At 42.5% G+C, this 24,638-nt stretch overlaps 1 protein-coding gene across 2 annotated transcripts in view; it reads right to left on the minus strand.

Moving 5' to 3' along the window:
• The window catches only part of cdk19 (cyclin dependent kinase 19), a 234,873-nt gene that overhangs the window by 59,666 nt on the left and 150,569 nt on the right, over positions 1-24,638 (minus strand). For both annotated transcript variants that reach the window (XM_080192907.1, XM_080192906.1), the window contains exon 10: positions 21,133-21,230. In XM_080192907.1, coding sequence (XP_080049033.1) covers positions 21,133-21,230 — 98 coding nt within the window. The remainder of the gene's footprint in view (positions 1-21,132; positions 21,231-24,638) is intronic.

The following is a 24,638-nucleotide window of genomic DNA, read 5'->3' on the forward strand; positions in this document are numbered from 1 at the left end:
TGTCCACAGTTCATGGGGTCCTTAATTAAGCTGGCAGCTTTTCCGAGGCAGTGGGAAGTGTAGACGGAGCCAATGGATGGGAGGTTGGTTTGCATGATGGACTGGATGACGTTCACAACCCATTGTAGTTCTTTTTCTACATGGTTGATGTTGAGAGTGCTGTCCTTTCTTGGTGAGGCCTGCAGCCCCTAATTTTTGCAAGTTTGTATCATTACATTTTACTTCTGCTTCGTTCTTGATTTTTGATACTATGAAGTCTGGATGGCCTTGCAATGCTTGTAAAAAGAACTGATAAAAGCTGAGCCTTGTTTTGGAAAAGGATTGTATTTGGCCTTGAAAGGCTGGAATGCAGCCAGAAATTTGGCTTAAAAGGGACACTGCCTTCAGGACTGGCTGCTGCAGCCACAGTGGGATAATCACTGCTAAAAACCGGAGGAAGAATCAGGAACTGAGTGACTGACAGTAGTAGCTATCTGTTAAGATGTCTCAATGACTTGGTAATGGAGATGGGAACATATGTACCAATTTGGGAAGTTGTTGTGAAACAGACTAAATCAGGATTATTGTTTGCTTTAGAAAAATTTGTCTTTTTTCAGATTGTGCTTCTTCCTTTGAATAAAGTTATCTTTCTTTTTTACTTATTATTATTGGGTGGCACGGTAGCACAGTGGTTAGCACTGCTACTTCAAAGCTCCAGGGACCTGGGTTTGATTCCCGGCTCGGGTCACTGTCTGTATGGAGTTTGCAAATTCTCCTCATGTTTGTGTGGGTTTCCTCCGGGTGCTCTGGTTTCCTCCCACAGTCCAAAGATGTGCGGGTTAGGCTGATTGGCCATGTTAAAATTGCCCCTTAGTGAGATGCTTAGGTTAGCGAGATTAGTGGGTAAAATATGTAGGGAGTTGGGGGTGGGGCCTGGGTGGGATTGTGGTTGGTGCAGACTCGATGGGCCAAAGGGTCTCTTTCTACACTGTAGGATTCTATGAACTATCATTTTCATATTGCTATTATCATTATTGCAATTCAATATTCATTAAAATTGTTGCTTTACCACATTACTCATCACTCATTCCTGTTATGTTCAGAGTACAGGCTCCAAACCAAAGTGAGAGGGACTCTCGTATCTCCTTACACTGTCCTGGTACTGCTGTTTTAGGAAAGTTGAACTGGTTAAGAGATTACTGAATTAGGCAGGAAGGGTATTTGAAAAGCAGATCTTTCTTGATGAAATCTACTTCTGAAGAATTTCGATGCAAGTAAAGAATGTTATGAACAATGGGAGTCACCCCTTGTTTCAGTGTTACTGTTGGTTGCATTCAGAGCAAAGGCTAAAATTTGTCAGATGTAGGATGTAGTATTTCTTAAATGGTGAGTGATTGGGAAGTATTGATGTTCAAAGATACCTGGATGTCCTTGTTCATGAATCACTGAAAATTAACAAACAGGTGCAGCAAACAGTTAGGAAGGCAAATGGTATCCAAGCCTTTATTGCAACAGGATTTGAGCACAGGAGTAGAGGTGTCTTGATGAAGTGTGTAGAGCCCTGATGAGACTGCACCTAGATATTCTGTACAATTTGGGTCTCCTACCTAAGAGAGAATATTTTCTTGTGCAGGGTTTGTTTTAGCAGTCATTCTATTTACCAGTGCCACTTTGTTTGTACCCAGCATCCCTTTGATAATGCTTTTGCAAAATTGCTCCTTATTCCTTGAATGTTTGTTTTAATCTGGATTAATGCAGTTTGTTTAATTTAGTGTTTCCCCTGGGATTTTTCAGAGTAGGGCTTAATTAGGTTGATTGACAGGAAAAACCATGTGACTGCTTAGGACAAGACTAGAATATACGAAGGTTTGCCAGATTGATTTTTTGGATTGTCTTATGATGAGAGGTTGAGGAGACTGGGCCTGTATTCTTCACAGTTTTAAGGAATGAGAGATAATCTCATTGAAACAGACGAAATTCCTACAGGACTTGAGATAGATTCAGGATGGGTATTTCCCTTGACTGGGCGGTGCGGGGGGGAAAGTCAAGAACAAGGGGACAACATTGCAATAAAGTTACTGTGCAAATCCCCTAGTTGCCACACTAAGGAAGAATGTAGCATGGCCAATGGCCAATGCACCTAACCAGCATGTCTTGCATTCCGTGGGAGGAAATCAGAACATCCGTAGGAAACCCACGCAGACATGGGAAGACTCCACACAGAGAGTGACCCAAGCCAGGAATCGAACCCGGGTCCCTGGTGCTGTGAGGCAGCAGTGCTAATCACTGTACACATGCTGCCCACATGGTAGATGGTAAAGATATCAAGAGATATGCAAATAATGCAGGAAAATACATTGAGCTAAAAGATCAGCCATGATCAAAATGAATGGTGGAGCAGGCTCAAAGGACCGAGTTGCCTTCTCCTCCTACTTCTATGATCACAGGTACATAGACAGCCTCCTAACAGTGGCCACTATTAATATAAGAAATATAGGTGGATATGCCCATGTTACTGCAGTCTCGTGTGCGATGACACTGTGCCTCTAAGAAATGTAATTGTATCATATTTCTTGTGCAGGATTTGTTTTAGCAGTCAGTTCTATTTACCAGTACTGCTTTGTTTGTATCCAGCATCCCTTTGATACTGCAAAAGCATAATTGCTCCTTAATGTTTGAATGTTTGTTTAATCTAGATTAATGAAGCTCATTTATTTTAGTGTTTTCCCCTGGGATTTTTCAGAGTAGGCCTTAATTAGATTGATTGACGGGAAAAATCATGGGCGGGACTAGGCTTACACAGAAAAATCAGCTCAGTTGCTGCTTGGGATCTTTAGAGAGGAAGTCTTCTCTGTGTCTGTTTTTCTCTCTGGATTTGGAGACTGGCATCTGCCAAGAAACAAGTCTTCTTCTCTGCAGACTGAAGTATGGGGGTTGGAAGACCCCCATACAGGAAGTGTTTTTCTGTATCTGTCCAGAGGGGTCAAAAGGCCGGAAAACTAGCATCCATGTGAGTTAATTTTTTTTTGTGCTAACTTAGTCTGAAGAGGTATTTATTTCTGTGGGGATAGTTAGCTGTTAAGAGGAACAGCATCTCATCTTCTGGCAAGGCATGCTACAACCTTCTGATCTCAACATCAAATTCAACATCTTCAGATGATTAGCTCTACCCCATCTTAATCCCTTTGATTTCATTTCTTTTAATTTTTAACTGTTCTCTAGTTTTTATTTCTTTATTGTCTCTCTATTTTCCCCCTATTTTATCTCCCTTTCTGTATCTTTTCTCCCCCTTTGATTCACCTTTCCTCCTTCTTCTCTATTTCACCTCTCTTCCACCCATCACACCCCCCTCCCCATATCTTCATCTGTTACAGTTTACTCTCTGATTTCAGCTTCTCAGTCGTTTGACCATTCACATCTTCATTCTCTCTATGGATTGCCATTAGCAGCCTTTCCTCTTGTTTTTGTGGTTATGACTCATTCTTCATTCATTTGAACTGCAGTATAAATATCTCCCACTATCTAATGCCTATTAGCTTTGACAAAGAGTCATCTGGACTTGAAACACCAGCTCTTTTCTCTCCTTACAGATGCTTCCAGACCTGCTGAGATTTTCCAGCATTTTCTCTTTTGGTTTCAGATTCCAGCATGTGCAGTAATTTGCTTTTACCCAGAATTATACCTTGTCAGGTTTAAATATTTCAATTGGTAAACGTTATGCTAATTCTTTTTGTTGTATTTTAACTGTGTTGTTAAATAAAGTTTGTTTCAATGAAAGCTTCTTAGTGGATCAATCAAATCATTTTTTAAAAAATTTGTGGAATATAGGTGTCGCTAGCTAACCAGCATTTAGTGCCCATCCTTAGTTGTCCTTGAATTGAATGACTTGGTCGGCCACCTCAGTTGAGAGTCAAAGACATGTCGGCCAGACTGGGTAAGGATGGCAGATTTCCTTTCCTAAAGGACATTTGTGAATCCGATAGGTTTTCCCAACAATGGTTGGGACAATTGATCATCGTCATCAATAGATTCTTAATTCCAGATTTTTTCCTTACTGAATTCAAATTCCACCATCTGTCCTGGCGGGATTTAAACTCGGGTCCCTAGAACATGAGCTGAGTTTCTGGATTAATAGTCAAGCGATGATACCACTAGGCCATGCGTCATACCTAGAGTGAAATACCTTATGTTCGCCCTAATGCCAAAATTGAAAAATGTTGGGGTTTAGACTAACTTCATAATGTATCTTGGAGTTTCTGATCTGGTCCCTAACACTTGGAATTATTTGATCATCTCTAAGGGCTAGTTTCAGTCAGGAATATCCATTTTAACAATTAGGGATTTTTTTTCCCTATATTTTCCCCTACCTATTTCCTCTGCCATTGCTCTATTGAAGATGGTGACCTCCTGTTGGGTACAATTCCAAAAGTGTCAGTTTCCTTCTCGTACCTCGTCGAATTGGTCATTATTTTCATTTGATATCTTACAGCAAGTAAGGTCCAGCAATTTACTGGGACAAGTGAACCTGATCATTGTCCTACTCAATTCCCATGCGCATTAATATTCCAACAACCAAAAGCAAAATATTTCAAGAATTTCCCAAACTTTGCCCAGAACCCTGTAGGAGGTTAAATCATCTGCTACCATGACCCAACTAAGCACAGCCCAGAGATTCGAATTGAGAACTTTTCGGTACGATAACACATTGGATAAGATCACTGAGGCACTGAGGAATGGCTTAAATATCCAATGAAACTTGCCAAATAGATAACAAGTACATTTATGTAACACTATTTGCCTTTAACCTTTGCATTCATTCCTATAATTTTCCCATTCCCTTAAGAAAATTCCTTTCCGTGTGAGAAATTGAAAATATGGGGAGAAATGTATTTTAATTCAAGTGGAATTACTGTGTCGTAGGCGATTAAACATCATTTTAATGTTTTGACATAAGCTGATGATAATCACTGATACTTTGTTATACAATATTCTTCAAAAATCTTCAAAAGTGGGTATTTGTGAGCTACAATGCACAAACCTATTATTCACAGGGTCAGGGAATGAACAGTTACCAAAGGATCAAACATTCAGAAGCGTGGGTCAGCGCATGCATTGTATTCAGTTTTCCAGGCCTTCCAACTGAGAGTGCTGATCCACTGCACATTCCACAGACAGAGCAAATAATTCACTGTACGGTCAGTCTCAGCTATGTCACCATGGTGAAATACAGAACAGACACCTCCTGACAAAATCCAAAGCTGTTAACTAGGATAGCATCTGCTACCAACTTCTCACAGGAATGTTTGCAATGACACTGACAGATATCTATGGAACAAGGTGTCCATTGCACTCTCTCAGCTCAAGTAGACAAGTCTGTAACATCAGACAATTTAGGAGTATCAATCAAAAAAAAATCCTGGATTATCACAATTTACCCTAATGGTTATATGCATGCAGAGAAACAAATGTGGAAATAATAACAAAAGCCTCAATCTCCTCGTTAAAATGTAATATTACCGGAAAGTGTTCCGTTGTCAAATTAACTTGCAACTAATGACACGATGCAAATTGAGTGTTGTGTAGATTCTGTAGAGCAATTATTAGGAACAATATATGTGAGATGTTTTTGTGAGATTTTTATTCGTCTCTGGTGTAAAGGAAGTGTAGAAAGTATGTATCAACAGAGAGCTTCTCACTGCTATTTAAATGGATCTGTAGATGTTTTAAATTTAATTAATCTGCTCTTAAGATGTTTTTTAAATGTCAGCCTGGCAAAAATGACTCAAGGAGAATGTAAACGCTGAAGTTTGAGATTTATTTACTGGTGAGTATGACTCCCACCAAAACATCATGATCTTTGACACTTGCTTAAATGCACATTAGCACTTTGGAGTCCATTGTAATCCAGTGTGAAATCGCAATGTAATTATTTAAATTAAGTGAAATGCAGCACCCTGCCAACTTCACTCATCAGAATTGGCTAATAAGCATATTCAATGTAGACATGAGGGAACATTCACCTTATTTTAAAATTGCAGATGCAATCAGTCTTCAAGAAAATAAATCTTTGCATAAAATAGGTGGGCATAAGACGTTAACAAGTGGTTTGAAAAAGTATATGCGACATGTCCACCGTTTTCCTTTCTTCTCATCTGCATTCCCCTCCAACCTATTTTCCCAAAGTTGTTTGAATTACTCATATCTAACACCAAAGCTATCTGAGGGTTTGATTAATTTAACAGTTAAATCTTTCCTAATTTATTAATAACCACATACATGCGGTTCCATTACACTGATTTGCTATCATGTAGAATTCTTCCAAAAAACAAAATAATGGAATGAAGAAACTAAACAACGTCTGTGGAAAATAGCTGTATTTACAGTATACAGGATACAAAATACCCAAACATTACCACTATAGTCATGATCTAGGTTCTTATGCTTTTAAGAGGTTCTGAAAGAGATGTTTCCAAGGTCAGTGCTGACCCATTTCCACTGCTCAGCCTACATTTTTTAAATTGGTTTCAATGCTCATGTATTCTTCATACACTTGAAGTTTTTATTAGAAAATGTTAATTACTGCAAGCATTTTGTAGCTTCATCAAGGATCTCATAGATGGGGTTCTGAGGTGTCATTTGGGTAAATTAGAAAGCGCTTTTTGCAAGATAACATTTCCATGCTGAAACCTGGGAATATGCTGACATGATGATATTTTAAAAGTAATTTTCTTATCTTGCCAATTTTCTCCACCTCCCTCCCTTCTGAAGCTGACTCTGCTAAAGTAAGGTGTCAAAGGTGTCACTGACATCTAATACATAGTTCAAGCAGCTATCATACTCCTGTGTGACTTGATGGGCACTATCAGCAGTCAAGCAACTGAGGGGAGAGAGAAGTCAAGTTATTGAGCTTGATTTTCCTCCTTGAGGCAGGTAGTGAGTTTCAGGGAAATTTCAGGCTCAGCCTACCTCAGGACGGTGTGCCTGCATGGACGGGATTTTCATTCCTGGGGGGACAGGGCCAGGCTGCAGTGAAGTCAGATATTTAGGGGTAAAAGTATAAAGGCAGTCACAGTGTGCTGTTCAAAAGGCCTACCTCACTTTGTCCCAGCCTATAATAAAAATAGAAAAGCCCTCTAGCCCTCACACTCAGACATTTCCTAAGCTCTATCCCTGGCACCTCATTCCCTTCATCCACCCTCATACCATCAATGCCAAGCAATGGCTCTTCCATGCCACTCATCCATTATACGCTGTATAGAACCATGGACTGGGTAACAACAATAGTATGTGGTAAAGCTTTAAAAAAGTCATTAATTAATAACTTTCCACTTTCTTAAAAACCTTTTATTGATTCTTTTCAAGGGATGTGGGTATTGCTGACTAGACCAGCATTTTTCTTTCCCATCCCTAATTAGCCTTGAGAAGATGATGGTGAGCCATTTGTGAACTGGTGCAGTCCATATGATGTAGGTACACATGCAGTGCTATTAGGGAGGGAGATCCAGGGTTTTGACCCAACAATATTTTAGGAATGGTGATATATTTCCAGTCAGGATACTTGAAGGAGATATTTGGTGGTTTGGAGGAGAACTTGGTGGTGACGTTCCCATGTATCTGCTGTACTTGTCCTTTTAGGTGGTAGAGGTCACAGGTTTTGACATCTCATCTGTCTGGTGCTGCTGCTAGCGTGCTCTCCTGCACACTTCAGGCCCAATTTTACCATTGTGTCGCGCCCATTTCTGGACGTGAAAATGTGGTAAAGTCAGGCATGAGTCATTAACGCGATTTGTGCCCGTGTCCGTACAGATCCCCACTTTACTAAGGCCTGAAAATGGCCACAATCTGATTCGTGCCTGAACGGGTGCAACAGCGATTTAAATGCATTTGCATACATTTAAATTGAATTAATGAACTGCCCGCCCAACTTTATCAGCATTTCCCTCTTTACCATCGCGTTCATGCGCCCAGATTCGGCATGAAACAGACCTACTCGGCAAAGGTCTACTTCGGGTGCTCCATCTGCTGAAGAGATAAGTTCAGCGCTCCCAGCGGCTCTCTAAGTCAGATCGGGTGGTAGGTGGAGGAGGGACAGAGGAGGGAAGCAGCGCAGATCGTTCTTTGGTTGGGAGGGGAGGGGAAGGAGGAGGCAGGTCAGGTATAGGGGGAGGCCCGAACATTTTCTGGTGGGGTAGGGTGGGAGTTAATTCTATCCCATCACATTTCTAATTCTGATGATTCCTGGTGTAAATGCTACTTAGATTATATTTCACTTGCTATGAATGTTGGTTTTTGTTCCACTACACCAGCAAGCTCAGGAGTAGAAATTATCTTATTACTATTTTCCAAATTATCTTCTAAACTTGGAAATGTAGCTTTTAGACTTTACTGCAAGTTTGCTAAACACAATTCCAAAGGTTGTTGAATCAAGCAATGGTTATCTGTACACACACTTACATGTTTCACTACACAACTTCAATAAAGGTCTGGATATGTACCTCAGTGGATTTTGCAAGTATAGGCAGCAGAGAGAAGGGATTCTACAGCTATAATAGTGTACTTAATGAGTGAAACTGTCAAAGTACTCGGCTGTGAGTGTGTGAAATAAAGTGGGAGGGAGGCCAAATGGATCTCTGGTGGGGGGCGGGGGGTCCACCGCCCTCTGTGGGCAATTTGTGTGGGGGGGGGGGGGGGGGCAGAAGGTCGCGACCGGTCAAGGTAGCGGGAGAGGATGGAGGGTGGGTGGATAAAGGGAAAAGTTATGCTGAAGGGGTGCGGGTGATGACTGTGGGGGCCATTGCTTCTGCTTTTCGCTCCCAGACTGTTTTATCTGCTTTTTGTGGCCCGGAAGCAATGTGACAGCGGCACGATTTTCAAATTTTTTCCTCACTGCACGTGCCCAGTTCAGAACTCCGATCATTTTGGACACGCGAAGCCCCACCCTCAGCGCAATTCAGACCCGTGCTTTTTTCAGGCTGAGTGCGTATGGGGGTGCCTGAAAGCAGATTTCCAAGTTGGATCTGAATTGTGCTGAGATTCAGCACTTAGAATGAAAATGGTAAAATCAGGCCCTTCACTGAATCAGGGTTCATGCTCCAACTTGACAGTAATGGTAGAGTGGGTGATATGCCTGGCAATGTGGCAGTGCCACACAACACAATGTAGGGTATTCTCAATGTAAAGCTGGAACAGCATCTCCATAGGGATTGTGTGGTGATTATTCCTATCACTATTGCCATGGACAGATATATCTGCGACTGTTAGATTGGTGAGGACAAGGTCAAGTAGGATTTCCCAATCACATGCTGCAGACCCAGCATCTTTTAGGATTCAGACAGCTCTATCAGTAGTGGTGCTATGACGCCACTCCTCATGATGGACACTGAAGGCATGGAGAAGTACTAACTAATTCATCAGCTGAGCAGGGGCAGCGGTGGTAATGAGCTGGAGGTTTCCTTATTTGACCCATGCCATGGGGTCCAGAGTCAGTTTTGAAAACTCCCAGAGCAATTCCCTTTCTACTGTAAACCACTCTATCACCACAATCAACATTGGTTTCATGGCTCCCATTATTGAGGCTCGCTTTATATTCCAGATTTGTTAACAGAATTTAAATTCTATGGTTGGATTTGAACCTGGGATCAGGAATCTCGGGAAAATCCAGCCCAACATGTTTCAGGTCATGACTTAATGAAACAACATGACTTGAAACATTCACTCTGTTTATCTCTCCTTAGCAAATCTTGTTCAACAAAGAACTTTTTATTTTTTAAAAACAGCCTTGCACCTCTGTGAGATGTAGCATCAAAACATTAAGAGGTAACATCTCTTAATTCATACACATGTATGTGTGCACATGAGAAAGAAACTCAGCTGGACTGCTGGGTATTTCTAGCATTTTCTGTTTGTAATTCAACTGATGAGATTATTGCAGGGAAATCTGGTGATATCTTCACAAGACATTTAAACATGCTGAATTTGAGCCTTGGTTGCAATTCAGGAGCCGGAAATGCAGCTTATTTTTCTCTTCTTTAACTTGGGAATACTGTAGCTAATTGTATTCTGCTTTCTCAGCTGAGCTGGCTGAGATCAGCTCATTGTGTACGTACCAAAGGTCGGACCGGAGCATTTCTTGGTCAGAATTTCTCAGCAAATCTTGCTCAACAAAGAACTTTTTATTTTAAAACAGCCTTGCATCTCTGACATGTAGCATCAAAATATTAAGAGATAACATTAATTCATACACTCGCATGTGTGCACAAACAACAAAGAGCCTTGTAACGCACTTGCAAACAGTTCTAAATTTGACTGCTCAACCTGGAATAAAGCCTACTAGGCATTATCCAGTTTCCAAGGTCTCCACCATTTCTCCCATTTCCAATCTGTTGCCCTGGTTACAAATGCACCGTAGCACATAACTGGAGACTAGCTGAGGTGTCATATACTTCAACAGCAATATTTTTTGCAATTTAAAAAATAATCCATGCTATACAATTCTACTTACTACCGCATGTTTGACCAGGTCACGTTACACAAATAATGGCATTCCTGACTATTTGGGATTTAGTTTTGATTTATATTAAAAATTCTGACTCGATTCTTTTCATCCTAAGAATACCCATTTTCAAAAACTAAATCCAATCACAACGGTACTGGACGAAGAACGTGCACTGTAGGCAGAAAAAAGAAAATGGGGGGAAAATCACCCAGGCCACTCTCTCATTAATGACACAGAATACAGAAGTGGGAATCTACTTGGCCCATCTGTCGATAAAAAAGAAACAATATCCAATTATTTTGGACTGATCCACCATCTCCAACTAGATAATGCCTAGTAGGCTTTATTCCAGGTTGAGCAGTCAAATTTAGAACTGTTTGCAAGTGCATTACAAGCTTCTTTACTGTTTGTTCATACATGCATGTGTATGAATTAATATTATTTCTTAATGTTTTGATGCTACATGTCACAAAGATGCAGGCCTCTTTTTAAAATAAAAAGTTCCTTGTTGAGTAAGATTTGCTGAGAAATACTGACCAAGAAATACTCCAGTCCAACCTTTGGTACGTACACAATGAGCTGATGTCAGCCAGCTCAGCTGAGAAAGCAGAATACAATTAGTTACAGTATTCCCAAGTTAAAGAAGAGAAAAATAAGCTGCATTTCCTGCTCTTGAATTGCAACCAAGGCTCAAATTCAGCACGTTTAAATGTCTAATGAAGACATCACCAGGCTGCAATAATCTCATCAGTTGAATTACAAACAGAAAATGCTGGAAATACCTAGCAGTCTAGCAGCATCTGTGGAGAGATAAATAGGGTGAATGTTTCAAATCATGCCATTTCAGTAGGTCACGACCTGAAACATGTTGGGTTGGATTTTCCCCCAATTCCCGACCCAGGCTCAAATCCAGCCATGGCAGCTGACAGAATTTAAATTCAGTTAACAAATCTGGAATATAAAGCTACTCTTTGTAGCTATGAAACCAATGTTGATTGTCATGACACAGTGGTTTACAGCAGAGAGGGAGTTGCCCTGGAAGTTCTCAAAATTGACTCTGGACCCCATGAAATCTAAGCCCATGGCATTGGGTCAAATAAGGAAGCCTCCAGCTTATTACCGTCCCTGCCCCCCTTCAGCTGATGAATTAGTACTCCTCCATGCCTTCAGCATCCATCACGAAGAGTGGCTTCGTAGCACCACTACTGATAGAGCTGTCTGAATCCTAAAGGATGCTGGGTCTGCAGCATGTGATCGGGAAATCCTCCTTGACCTTGTCCTCACCAATCTAAAAATCACAAATGCATCTGTCTATGGCAATAGTGATAGGAATAATCACTGCACAATCCCTATGGAGATGCTATTCCAATTTCACATTGAGGATACCCTCCATTGTGTTGTGTGGCACTGCCACATTGCTGTGCATATCCCCCACTCTACCATTACCATCAAGTTGGAGCATGAAACCTGACTCAATGAAGTGTGCAGGAGAGCATGCCAGCAGCAGCACCAGGCAGATGAGATGTGAAAATCTGTGACCTCTACTGCCTAGAAGAACAAGTACAGCAGATACATAGGAACAAAATCACCACGTTCTCCTCCAAGAAATCAAATCAAAAATTTTAAGAAATAAGTTAAGACTTACAATGCATGAAACACAAACTCTTACTTTTTTGAAGATATAAATATTGGGCTGGTTTTTATGCTTCCCTGCTAGCTGGTTTGAAGGAGAGGAACATGTAAAATTCAGTGGTATCTTTTCACTGCCTATAATTCTCACATATTGTGAGAACCCAGCAGCTGTAGTTGTGTTGGTTGATGCCCAGCAAGGGAAGCATAATGTCTTTACAGCCCCCTCGGTACCATTTTAGGTCCTCCAGAAGGCTCCAATGTTAAATTGAGGGCAACCACATCAACCATCTTTCACGAGAACATGGGTTAGAGGCACAGGTGGACATTGCGACATTTCGTGGAAAAGGGGCAATCTGAGGTTCACTTGACATCTCACTAGCTTTCCTCTTATATTTGCATGACAGAAGGACCCGCAGTACTAAAGAAAGGGAGACAGGGAAGAGTGCCAAATACTGTAATTTGTCTTTAAGTTATTCAGTCTATAATCTGCATATATCATCAGAAAGTATATAGAATAAAAAACAAAAAAAATTTCAGCACAGGAACAGGTCCTTCAGCCCTCAAAGCCAGCACCTACCACACTGCCCATTTGGACTAAAACACCCTACCTTTCCAGGGACCATATCCCTCTATTCCCATCCTTTTCATGTATTTGTCAAGACGCCCCCTATAAATCACTATCATATCTGTTTCCACTACCTCCCCCGGCAGCGAGTTCCAGACATCCACCACCCTCTGTATAAAAAATTGGTCCTGTACATCTCCTTTAAACCTTGCCCCTCGCATCTTAAACCAATGCCCCTTAGTAATTGACTCTTCCACCCTGCTTAAAAGCTTATGACTATCCACTCTGTCCATGCTCCTCATAATCTTAAGAACATAAGAACATAAGAAATAGGAGCAGGAGTAGGCCATCTAGCCCTTCGAGCCTGCCCCGCCATTCAATAAGATCATGGCTGATCTGTCGTGGCTCAGTTCCACTTTCCCGCCCTCTCCCCATAACCCTTAATCCCCTCTCTTATCAAGAACCCATCAACCTGCTTCTTAAAAATATTTAGCGAGGCAGCCTCCACCACTTCAATGGGCAGAGAATTCCAGAGATTCACCACCCTTTGAGTGAAGAAGTTCCTCCTCAACTCCGTTCTAAACCGCCTCCCCTTTATCTTGAGGCTGTGCCCCCTAGTCCTACTGTCTTTTTTGAGCGGGAAGAGTCTCTCCACCTCTATCCTATCCATCCCATTCATCATCTTATACGTCTCAATGAGATCTCCCCTCATTCTTCTAAACTCTAACGAGTACAAGCCTAGTTTATTCAGCCTCTCCTCATAGCTCAATCCCCTCAACTCCGGTATCAGCCTAGTAAACCTCCTCTGCACTCCCTCCAGGGCCAAAATATCCTTGCGCAGGTGCGGCGCCCAAAACTGCACACAGTACTCCAGCTGCGGCCTCACCAATGCCCTATACAGCTGCAGCAAGACCTCCCTACTTGTAGACTTCTATCAGGTCGCCCCTCAACTTCCAACGTTCCACTGAGAACAAACCAAGTTTCTCCAACCTCATAGCTAATGCCCTCCATTCCAGGCAACATCCTGGTAAATCTTTTCTGTACCCTCTCCAAAGCCTCCACATCCTTCTGCTAATGTGGCGACCAGAACTGAACACTATATTCCAAGTATGGCCAAGTTCGATAAAACTGCAACATGATTTACCAATTTTTAAACTCCATGAGCTGGCTGATGAAGGCAAGCATGTCATACGCCTTCTTGACTACCTTCTGCACTTGCGTGGCCACGTTCAATGACCTGTGTACGTGTATACCCAGATCCTTCTTATCAATACCCTTAAGAGTTCTGCCGTTTACTGTATATTTCTCATTTGTACTAGACCTTCCAAAATGCATTACCTCACATTTGTCCGGATTAAACTCCATCTGCCATGATATGGTGTCATCTGACAAATGGCATAGTTGTTGAAAGATGTGATATGATCCTAGATCAGGCCCCCAAGGTTTAGTGAGATTAGATTAGACCCAATAACAGGCAAACTGTAGTCAAACACACCACGCTGCAAACTAAATAGCAAATGTGACCAAGACAGAGTCCATGGATTTCTCAACAACCCCCTGAATGTGAATAAACACTGTTAGTCAACCAATCTCATTGAAACTCTATCACTTTCACAAGCGATTCCAGTCTTCACCTTTGAAGATCTTGCCTTGGAATTCTCTCCAAAAGTTACTCCAACTCAGGCCTCAACAAAGGTCCACGTTACAGGGTTTCAATCTTGTCTCCTGAGACTCCATTCCCCTTGATTTCTGAGTCTGAACTCAAGTACAAACTCAGAACCACAACTTCAGCTCTTCAGTCGTGCCAAACAAAACACTACTGCTCCAAAGGAGCAACTTAGCACTAACAGCCCGCAGCATGGATCACCAATTTTCTGTTGCCTCCCTGGATCTTCAGGCCCTTTTTGATTGTTAGGCTTTCTTCTTAGCCCCTTAAAGTCTATTAATTGCAGCCCTTTATGTACTTAGGAGTCTCCTTCTCATCTTTTCTCTTTCTAACTTAACTGGGAACTCTCCCCGTTCCTGCCTGGAATTCTTGTTTTCAATGATGCTCCACTCCTGGTCACATGACCCATGGTTTTGCACCATTTTCCTTTACGCATAGAACATATGTGCCAACCACTCCTGAACTGTGCATGCGTTGAAACTCTTGAGGTCTGTTGGTACTTGCAGATCCTGATCCCTGCTCTCAGCTCCATGGTAAATTGGCTTTCGTAGTAACACTTTGAAGAGCTCTCCAGCAACACGCGCACATACTACTCTAATCTTAAGAACTCACAATAAAAGTGAAATACTGTGAATGCTGGGACTCCAAGTAAAATCAGAGTTAAAGCTTTGAATCCATTTTAAATCTTCTTTTGAACTCACGAGAAAGTTTGGATTTTGAATATTGGAGTTGAAATTATTTTTCCCTCCACACATGCTGCCAGAACTGATGGCAGAATTTTTGGGCTATTCACGCCAGTAGGATCTTCTGGTCCCACCCATGCCTTGGGTTTCCAGGCAACCTGGGATGCAATCAGCGGGAAATCGCATTGACAGCAGCAGGACCAGAAGATCCTGCAACTGGCGAATGTTGCGCTGCCTCCTGTTGAAAGAAACATACTGCAGGGAGGCCAGAGAATACCCCAGTGAATTAGTCATGCAGGTTGCAACTTTTTAAAGAAAGACTCAGTCTCTGGAAGTAAAAATGTATCTTACAGTTAGTCATAGAAGCCACTTATAAATTGTCAGCTTTCACTAGAGACACAACAGAATTATGCAAGTTGAATTTTTCCAGCTGTGCACTTGATGTGTACACTTTTCCCACAGCCAGGATTCTGATGTGAGCTTCCAGCATGGGCGGCATAGTGTTACATTGGTTAGCACTGCTGCCTCACAATGCCAGGGACCCAGATTCAATTCCTGGCTTGGGTCACTGTCTGTGCAGTGTCTGCACATTCTCCCTGTGTCCGCATGGGTTTCCTCCGGGTGCTCCGGTTTCCTCCCACAGTCTGAAAGACGTGCTGGTTAGGTGCATTGGCCATGCTAAATTCTCCCTCAATGTACCCGAACAAGTGCCAGTGGCGATTAGGGGATTTTCACAGTAACTTCATTGTAGTGTTAATGTAGGCCTTCTTGTAACACTAATAAATTCAAAGCATGATTTGCTGCTCCCTTGCCATCTCCAGCAAGCTGCACTAAATCCTGCCTATGCATCTTAGGTTAAGGTCTGTATTCATAAGTCCACACTTTTCACAATGAATGCCAGCAAATGCATTGTAGCCTGCATTTCTTATTAAGAAAATCTGCATTGACCTGTACCAAAACAGACATTGAAACTGCAGTTAATAATCTATTAGAAAACCTCTTGTTTCCTTAGGAGACCTGTCACGATTTCCAATTGGCATAATTAAGAGATTTGAAGTGAAGAGAAACCCAATTCATGTTTATGGGAATCATCAGAAGATTGCACAATTTTACTGGAAAAAGAATGAATAGATGCATGGAAAGGATTTGTAAAAATTCTTTCAGGGGATGTGAGTTTTAGTGGCTAGGCCAACATTTATTGCTCATTCCTAATAGCTCTTGAGGAGGTGGTGGTGATGCATTATCTTGAACAATCACACTCCATGTGCTGTGGGTACACTCACAGTGCTGTTAGGAAGGAATTATAAAATACCAGACCCCATTGTAGAGTGGAAGTCTAAAGTTTATTAAGTTATTAGTCAAAAGTAAGGCTTACATTAACACTGCAATGAAGTTACTGTGAAATTCCCTAGTTGCCACACTTTGGCGCCTGTTTGAATCAATGCACCTAACTAGCATGTCTTTCAGACTGTGGGAAGAAACTGGAGCACCCAGAGGAAACCCACACAGACACGGGGAGAATGTGCAAACTCCACATAGACAGTGACCCAAACCAGGAATTGAACTGGGGGGTGCTAACTGCTGTGCCAGCGTGCTGCCCCAAAACATGGTATAATCATAGAATCCCTATAGTGCAGAAGAAGGCCACTCAGCCCATCGAGTCTACACCAACAGGCAGCAGAGGAATTGGAATTTATCAAAGCAGCTTGTGGCACTCAGTGGAAAACTACAGGGCCTGGACTACTGGGTTGAATGGCAGTCCATTCCCGATTAATTGAAACATATTATAGACTTTTTAACAATTATACGTATTTAGTCCTCTTCAGGCTGCACAAGAGGTTTTAGCCGCACAAGAGGTTGTTACAGAAGGTTAGGGGGCATGGAGTTGGGGGTAAGGTGTTAGCGTGGATAGGGGATTGGCTGTCAAATAGGAGGCAGAGAGTGGGTGTCAATGGGATTGGCGGTTGGTGACTAGTGGAGTGCCCCAGGGATCGGTGCTGGGGCCTCAGCTATTTACCATTTATATAGATGATCTGGAGGAGGGAACCGAGTGTAAGGTGTCGAAATTTGCTGATGACACAAAGATTGGTGGAATGACAAATTGTGCGGAGGGTGTGGAAAGTCTGCAGAGGGATCTAGATAGGCTGGGCGAATGGGCGAGGAACTGGCAAATGGAACTTAATGTTGGCAAGTGTGAGGTTGTCCACTTTGGTAGGAATAATGGTAGGAAGGACTACTACTTACATGGCGAAAAGCTGCAGCATGCTACCGTGCAGAGGGACCTCGGGGTCCTTGTGCATGAGTCGCAAAAACCCAGCCTGCAGGTGCAGCAGGTGGTCAGGAAGGCAAATGGGATGCTGGCCTTCATAGCGAGGGAGATTGAATATAAAAGTAGGGAGGTCTTGCTGCAACTGTACAGGGCACTGGTGAGGCCGCAGCTGGAGTACTGTGTGCAGTTTTGGTCACTGCACTTACGCAAGAATATTTTGGCCTTGGAAGGAGTGCAGAGGAGGTTCATTAGGCTGATACCGGAGTTAAGGGGGTTGAGCTATGAGGAGAGGCTGAATAAACTAGGCTTGTACTCGTTAGAGTTTAGAAGGATGAGGGGAGATCTCATTGAGACGTACAAGATGATGAAGGTTTTGTCAAGGGCAGGTCGTGCCTTACGAGCCTAGCTGAGTTCTTCGAAAATGTGACTGAACACATTGACGAAGGAAGAGCAGTGGACGTGGTGTACATGGACTTCAGCAAGGTGTTTGATAAGGTCCTCCATGCAAGACTTCTTGAGAAGGTGAGAGGGCATGGGATCCAAGGGGCTTTGGCCTTGTGGATCCAGAACTGGCTTGCCTGCAGAAGGCAGAGAGTGGTTGTGGATGGGTCTTTTCCTGCATGGAGGTCGGTCACCAGTGGAGTGCCCCAGGGATCTGTTCTAGGGCCCTCACTGTTTGTCATTTTCATAAATGACCTAAATAAGGAAGTGCAGGGATGGGTTAGTAAGTTTGCCGATGACACGAAGGTCGGTGGTGCTGTGGATGGTCTGGAAGGATGTCAGAAGTTGCAGCTGGACATAAATAGAATGCAAGACTGGGCGGAGAAGTGGCAGATGGACTTCAACGCGGATAAATGTGCAGTGGTCCATTGTGGCAGGACTAATGGGATGAACAAGTACACTATCAAGGGCAGGAGTCTTAGCAGTGTTGAAGAGCAGAAGGATCTTGGGGTCCGGGTCCACAGGACTCTTAAATCGGCCTCGCAGGTGGAGGATGTGGTCAAGAAGGCGTATGGTGTACTGGCCTTCATTAATCGAGGGACTGAGTTTAGGAGTCGGGAGGTAATGCTGCAACTTTATAAGTCCCTTGTCAGGCCCCACTTGGAGTACTGTGCGCAGTTCTGGTCGCCTCACTATAGGAAGGACGTAGAAGCTATTGAAAGGGTGCAGAGGAGATTTACAAGGATGTTGCCTGGATTGGGAGGCATGCCTTATGAAGATAGGTTGAGGGAGCTGGGACTCTTCTCCCTGGAGAGGCGTAGGTTGAGAGGCGACCTGATAGAGGTTTATAAAATGTTGAGAGGAATAGATAGGGTGGATTCTCAGAGGCTATTTCCCTGGGTTGAAATGGTTGCTACGAGAGGACACAGATTTAAGGTGCAGGGAAGCAAGTACAGAGGTGATGTTACGGGTAAGTTTTTCACTCAGAGGGTGGTGAGTGAATGGAATCGGCTGCCGTCAGTAGTGGTGGAGGCGAACTCGTTGGGGTCTTTTAAAAGACTTCTGGATGAGTATATGGGATTTAATGGGATTGGGGGTTATAGATAGGTCTATGGATTGGTAGGTATTGATGTGATCGGCGCAACTTGTGGGCCGAAGGGCCTGTTTGTGCTGTAGTGTTCTATGTTCTATGAATGGGATGGATAGGATAGAGGTGGAGAGGCTCGTCCCGCTCAGAAAGGACAGTAGGACTAGAGGGCACAGCCTCAAGATAAGGGGGGAGCAGTTTAGAACGGAGTTGAGGAGGAACTTCTTCACTCAAAGGGTGGTGAATCTCTGGAATTCTCTGTCCGTTGAAGTGGTGGAGACTGCCTGGCTAAATATATTTAAGACGCGGGTAGATAGGTTTTTGATAGGCAAGGGGATTAAGGGTTATGGGGAGAAGGCGGGAAAGTGGAACCGAGCCACTTCAGATCAGCCATGATCTTATTGAATGGCGGGGCAGGCTCGAAGGGCTAAACTTGCTCCTATTTCTTATGTTCTTTCTGGTGTTCTGTTCAATACACTTTTTTAAACTTCAAAAATAAATATCTCTAAATAAAATATGCTTGAACTCTACTTACACATATCAAAAATAATGCTCGAAGTACAGCAACTTTTTTTTCAACATGATGGACTGTGACAGCAGTGTGTTACGGGAAATGAAAGACATGCTATGACAAGGCACTCATTTCCTTCGGAAAAGAGATGGGAGTATTCTCCAGAACAACATGGAGAAAGGTACATGCAAAAGTAATAAGGAGAAAGACATGAATGGAATAATGTGAATAGGAATCAAATTGGAAGGATCAGTAATTCATTGCAAATGCAAAGTCCAAGTTAAGAAGCTATTTTTGGTTTTCCTCCCACCATCACCTGTCCAAGGCAAAGATTTTGCTATTAGACATTGACATAGACATTGAAGATGGGAGCAGGAGGAGGCCATTCAGCCCTTCGAGCCTACTCTGCCATTGATTACGATCATGGCTGATCATCCAACTAAATTGCCTAATCCTGGTTTCTCCCTATAACCTCTGATCCCATTCACCCCCAATCTTAGACTTAGAACAGGCTATTGAGTGGCAAGAGGATATTATTACTATCTAGTTCCTATTATAATGATTTATTGGTCTGACTGAATGATGAATAAGACCGTGAGAAAGAAAAGGAAAAGATATTTAACCTACCAGAGATGGGTCAAAGAAGCAAGCCTTAGTACTGGGTCAATAATAAGAACTGCGTTCTCTCCCACCAATGTGCAGCATTTTGAAAAAGAAGAGAAAATATCCAGAGCCGATGGCAAATTCAAATTCCCTGGTTCACATAATTCACCCACATCAGCACTATTCATTTTAGTTTTGTCCGTGTGCAAAGTGGAAGCTGGGATATTGGGTACAGATCAGATAAAATACCACAAAATTGGCTCCTTGCTGATATCAATGTAAAGTCAATCTAGGTAGTAAATGCACAAAAAGGAAGATGGATATTGTGCAAATGCAGTTCAAAATTTTGCAATTTAATGGACGTGTGGATTATAGTTCTGTTGCTGTTAATATACAATTATCTATGTTTTGATATGATTATTTCCCATATATCCTAACACTCTGGCCACATTCAACCTGAATAATTGACAACACTGGATTTAATTTTTCAAAAAAACAGAAGTAGTCCAGCAGCTTTGCCTCATTGAAGGTGTTAATTCATTGTTTGGGTATAATGCCACACTCATCAGGCACCACTCAGTACTTTGCTTAAGTAACAATTATTATATGAACCTTGATGATAAGTGCAGTGAGAGGTTTTCAACCATATTATTCCCATAGCCGTGCCTGATCACATCCTCGCCAGTCAGTTATCTATATGTGCTGAGAACTCTAACTATTTTCCCCTTCCAAACCCCTTCCATACAGCTTTTCTGATTGTTCATCTGCTCCTGGAAAGGCCATTAGAAAGCACATAAAAACAGGTCAGCAGCAACTCTCTGATTTTTCCTCACTGTTCCTCACTTGTGTACTAGTGGGATAGCTTAATCTTGGTTTCAGACAAAGCTCGGCACAACATCGAGGGCCGAAGGGCCTGTACTATGCTGTACTATGTTCTAGGGTGGAAGCAATTATGCCATCCTGCACAAGCATGATGGGCTGAATGGCCTCCTTCTGTGCTATATGATTCTAGTCGACAGAACTGACATCCCAAAGACTTAACCATAACACTGCATCGGAACTATGAAGAATTAATATTCGTCACAATAGTCTCACAATAACTAATAACAGTTATTAACAGTTTTCAGTTGATGTTAGTTACAACAAGCCTGAAAACAATAAATATCAGCACCTTTTGAATAAAGTCAAAAGATAAACCTACTCTGTAGTTGGTAAAGGTTCTTCCAAGAAGTATGGATCCTGTAGAGCTTGCTCTGAGGTAATCCTTTTGGTTGGATCCATAGTCAGGAGTTTTTGTAGCTAAAATAAGAATCAGGTAAGCATTAGTAATGAGGTCTGTGCAACACCAGAATAGGATTTCACATGCTAGCACAGAAAAGGTGAAATTTAAAGCAATTATGTTCAAAGCTCAAAATAATGGTTTTGTGTTAATCACAAGGATACAGATTTTTGGTTGCTAAATTGGGCTAAACTATTTCTAAAGAGTAGATTAGGAACTCAACCAAAACACTTGTACTTGATTAACTAAACCTTTGTTAAACTGTGTCTATTTAGTTCTTGTACTCAGCAACATATCCAAGAGAAGTTCAAGAAGGTCACCACCAGCTTCTCTGGACATCAGAAATTGGGAAATATATGCATCCTTGTAAGTGCTGCTCATTATAATGTGACAAATCTTGTGATTTCTAAACAGGGATTTCCTAAACTCCAGCAGGTCAATGAGAAAAATCATTGGGGTACACAAGGTAAGGCATATTTCTGTCCCCTTGCTGTCATATTTCTTTGTTTGTTATTTTACAACCATAGATTAAGAAGAAACTTCTCGGCAAATAATAGCCGTTTTTCTTTTGGCAGATAAGACTGCCATTTGAAAGTTAGGAGCCAATGTACTGTCAACAAGATTCTGGTAGTTCCAGTATGGGCTTTAGATAAATAAATGTGTAGATATAAGAGCAGCTGTGTTTGTCACCAGCACTGTTTTGATAATTGTGGTATTTTTCTTCACTGAAAAGCTACAATATCAGGCCAGCATGCCATATTTTGTGATTCATGTTTGCTTCTAGTGGAGTGGAACTTCGATATGTAATCGCTTATCGCTTAAGTGAGCTACAGCTAGAACTGCATAATAATTGTGCTGGGAAACGAGAATACAAGCACCAATTCTAAATCATCAATCATCATAACTAATGTAACATCCAGGTTGAAACTAAATGGAAGTTGAACGATGGAGGAGCAAAATACTGCTTATGCTGGAAATATTGAGAGGAAAATGGCAGAAGCACCCGGCAGGTCATGCAGCATCCATGGTCATAAGAAGCTAGGGTTAACATTTTCAGCAGGCAGGTTATCCATAAGGTACAGGGTAATTTCCTCTTCCAAAAATTAACACATTAACTGTTCACTGTTTTCACAGAGCATAAGTGAAGTTACAAAGTATGATTTTTTGTATATAATTTTCAAATCGCCATAAATATGTTGTTTTGGGAACAGAAGCCTCATGGTAAATTTTTAAAAAGTATTTCATTAAATCTTGTAAGACAAGTAACTCATTTGTATAGTGCCACTCCATTCCTCAAAGCACTACACAAACCATATTGGATCCCTCAGGTTGTGCAAGTACATTCATACAGGGCTTTCTTCAATTATATTGACTAGGCCTTATCCACTGGTTTTTAGAAGTATGAGAGAGGATCTCTTTGGTACATACAAAATTCTGACAGTGCTGGACACACTGAATGCAGGGACTTGCTTCCTCTGGCAGGAGGGTCCAGAACAAGGGTCCACAGTCTCAGGATATGGGGTAGGCCATTTAGGACTGAGATGTGGAGAAACTTCTTCACTCAGAAACTGGTAAACCTATGAAATTCTCTACAACAGAAGGCTGTGGAGGCCAAATGACTGAAGAAGGAAATAGATGGATTACTAGACTCAAAAGGCGTCAAGGAAAATAGGGAGAGTGTGGGGGTATGGTGTTGAGATAGAGGATCAGCCATGATCATATTGAATGGTGGAGCAGGCTTGAATGGCAGAATGACATACTCCTACTCTTATTTTCTACGTTTCTACATTTATGAAGAAAGCCATGCAGGCCCATAGTGACCAATAATACTGTTTTCCTCTAGGGATCTGAGCTAGGTTTATGTAGCTATACTTCATAAGAACATAAGAAATAGGAGCAGGAGTAGGCCATCTAGCCCTTCGAGCCTGCCCCGCCATTCAATAAGATCATGGCTGATCTGTCGTGGCTCAGTTCCACTTTCCCGCCCTCTCCCCATAACCCTTAATCCCCTCTCTTATCAAGAACCCATCAACCCGCTTCTTAAAAATATTTAGCGAGGCAGCCTCCACCACTTCAACGGGCAGAGAATTCCAGAGATTCACCACCCTTTGAGTGAAGAAGTTCCTCCTCAACTCCGTTCTAAACCGCCTCCCCTTTATCTTGAGGCTGTGCCCCCTAGTCCTACTGTCTTTTTTGAGCGGGAAGAGTCTCTCCACCTCTATCCTATCCATCCCATTCATCATCTTATACGTCTCAATGAGATCTCCCCTCATTCTTCTAAACTCTAATGAGTACAAGCTTAGTTTATTCAGCCTCTCCTCATAGCTCAATCCCCTCAACTCCGGTATCAGCCTAGTAAACCTCCTCTGCACTCCCTCCAGGGCCAAAATATCCTTGCGCAGGTGCGGCGCCCAAAACTGCACACAGTACTCCAGCTGCGGTCTCACCAATGCCCTATACAGCTGCAGCAAGATCTCCCTACTTTTATATTCAATCCCCCTCGCTATGAAGGCCAGCATCCCATTCGCCTTCCTGACCACCTGCTGCACCTGCAAGCTGGGTTTTTGCGACTCATGCACAAGGACCCTGAGGTCCCTCTGCACCGTCGCCTGCTGCAGTTTTTCGCCACGTAAGTAATAGTCCTTCCTACCATTCTTCCTACCAAAGTGGACCACCTCACATTTGCCAACATTAAATTCCATTTGCCATTTCCTGGCCCATTCGCCCAGCCTATCTAGATCCTTCTGCAGACTCTCCACACCCTCTGCACAATTTGCCTTTCCCCCAATGTTGGTGTCATCAGCAAATTTCGACACCCTGCACTCGGTTCCCTCCTCCAGATCATCTATATAAATGGTAAATAGCTGAGGCCCCAGCACCGACCCCTGGGGCACCCCACTAGTCACCAACCGCCAATCCGAATAGCACCCATTGACCCCCACTCTCTGCCTCCTATTTGACAACCAATCCTCTATCCACGCTAACACCCTACCCCCAACTCCATGTCCCCTGACCTTCTGCAATAACCTCTTCATGCAAACTTCATGCAAACAAATTTCTTCACCATAATTGCTGAATTCAAATTCAGAACAATTACATTATAAGAGGCAACCGGAGCGCAGAACTGTTCCTTCAACCAGAACTCTAAAATGGTTGCCCTTCTACCATAATTGCGGGGCTCTTACAACTCGAATCATATAATTGTGTCTCTTCAATGCCTGCCAATTCAACAGACTGATTTTTTTGGACAGGTGCTCCTGACACAAACCTGGATTAATTTCACTCAGGTCCCCTGTAATTGGCAAACAGACCATAGAAGATCATAAAATCCCTACAGTGCAGAAAGAGGCCGTTCAGCCCGTTGAGACTGCACTGGCTACAATCCCATCCAAGGCCCTATCGCACCAAGCACCAAGCATTTACCCTAC

The sequence above is a fragment of the Carcharhinus amblyrhynchos genome, chromosome 7 (genome assembly GCF_965287045.1).
Source record: "Carcharhinus amblyrhynchos chromosome 7, sCarAmb.v2.hapA, whole genome shotgun sequence".
Taxonomy (NCBI): domain Eukaryota; kingdom Metazoa; phylum Chordata; class Chondrichthyes; order Carcharhiniformes; family Carcharhinidae; genus Carcharhinus; species Carcharhinus amblyrhynchos.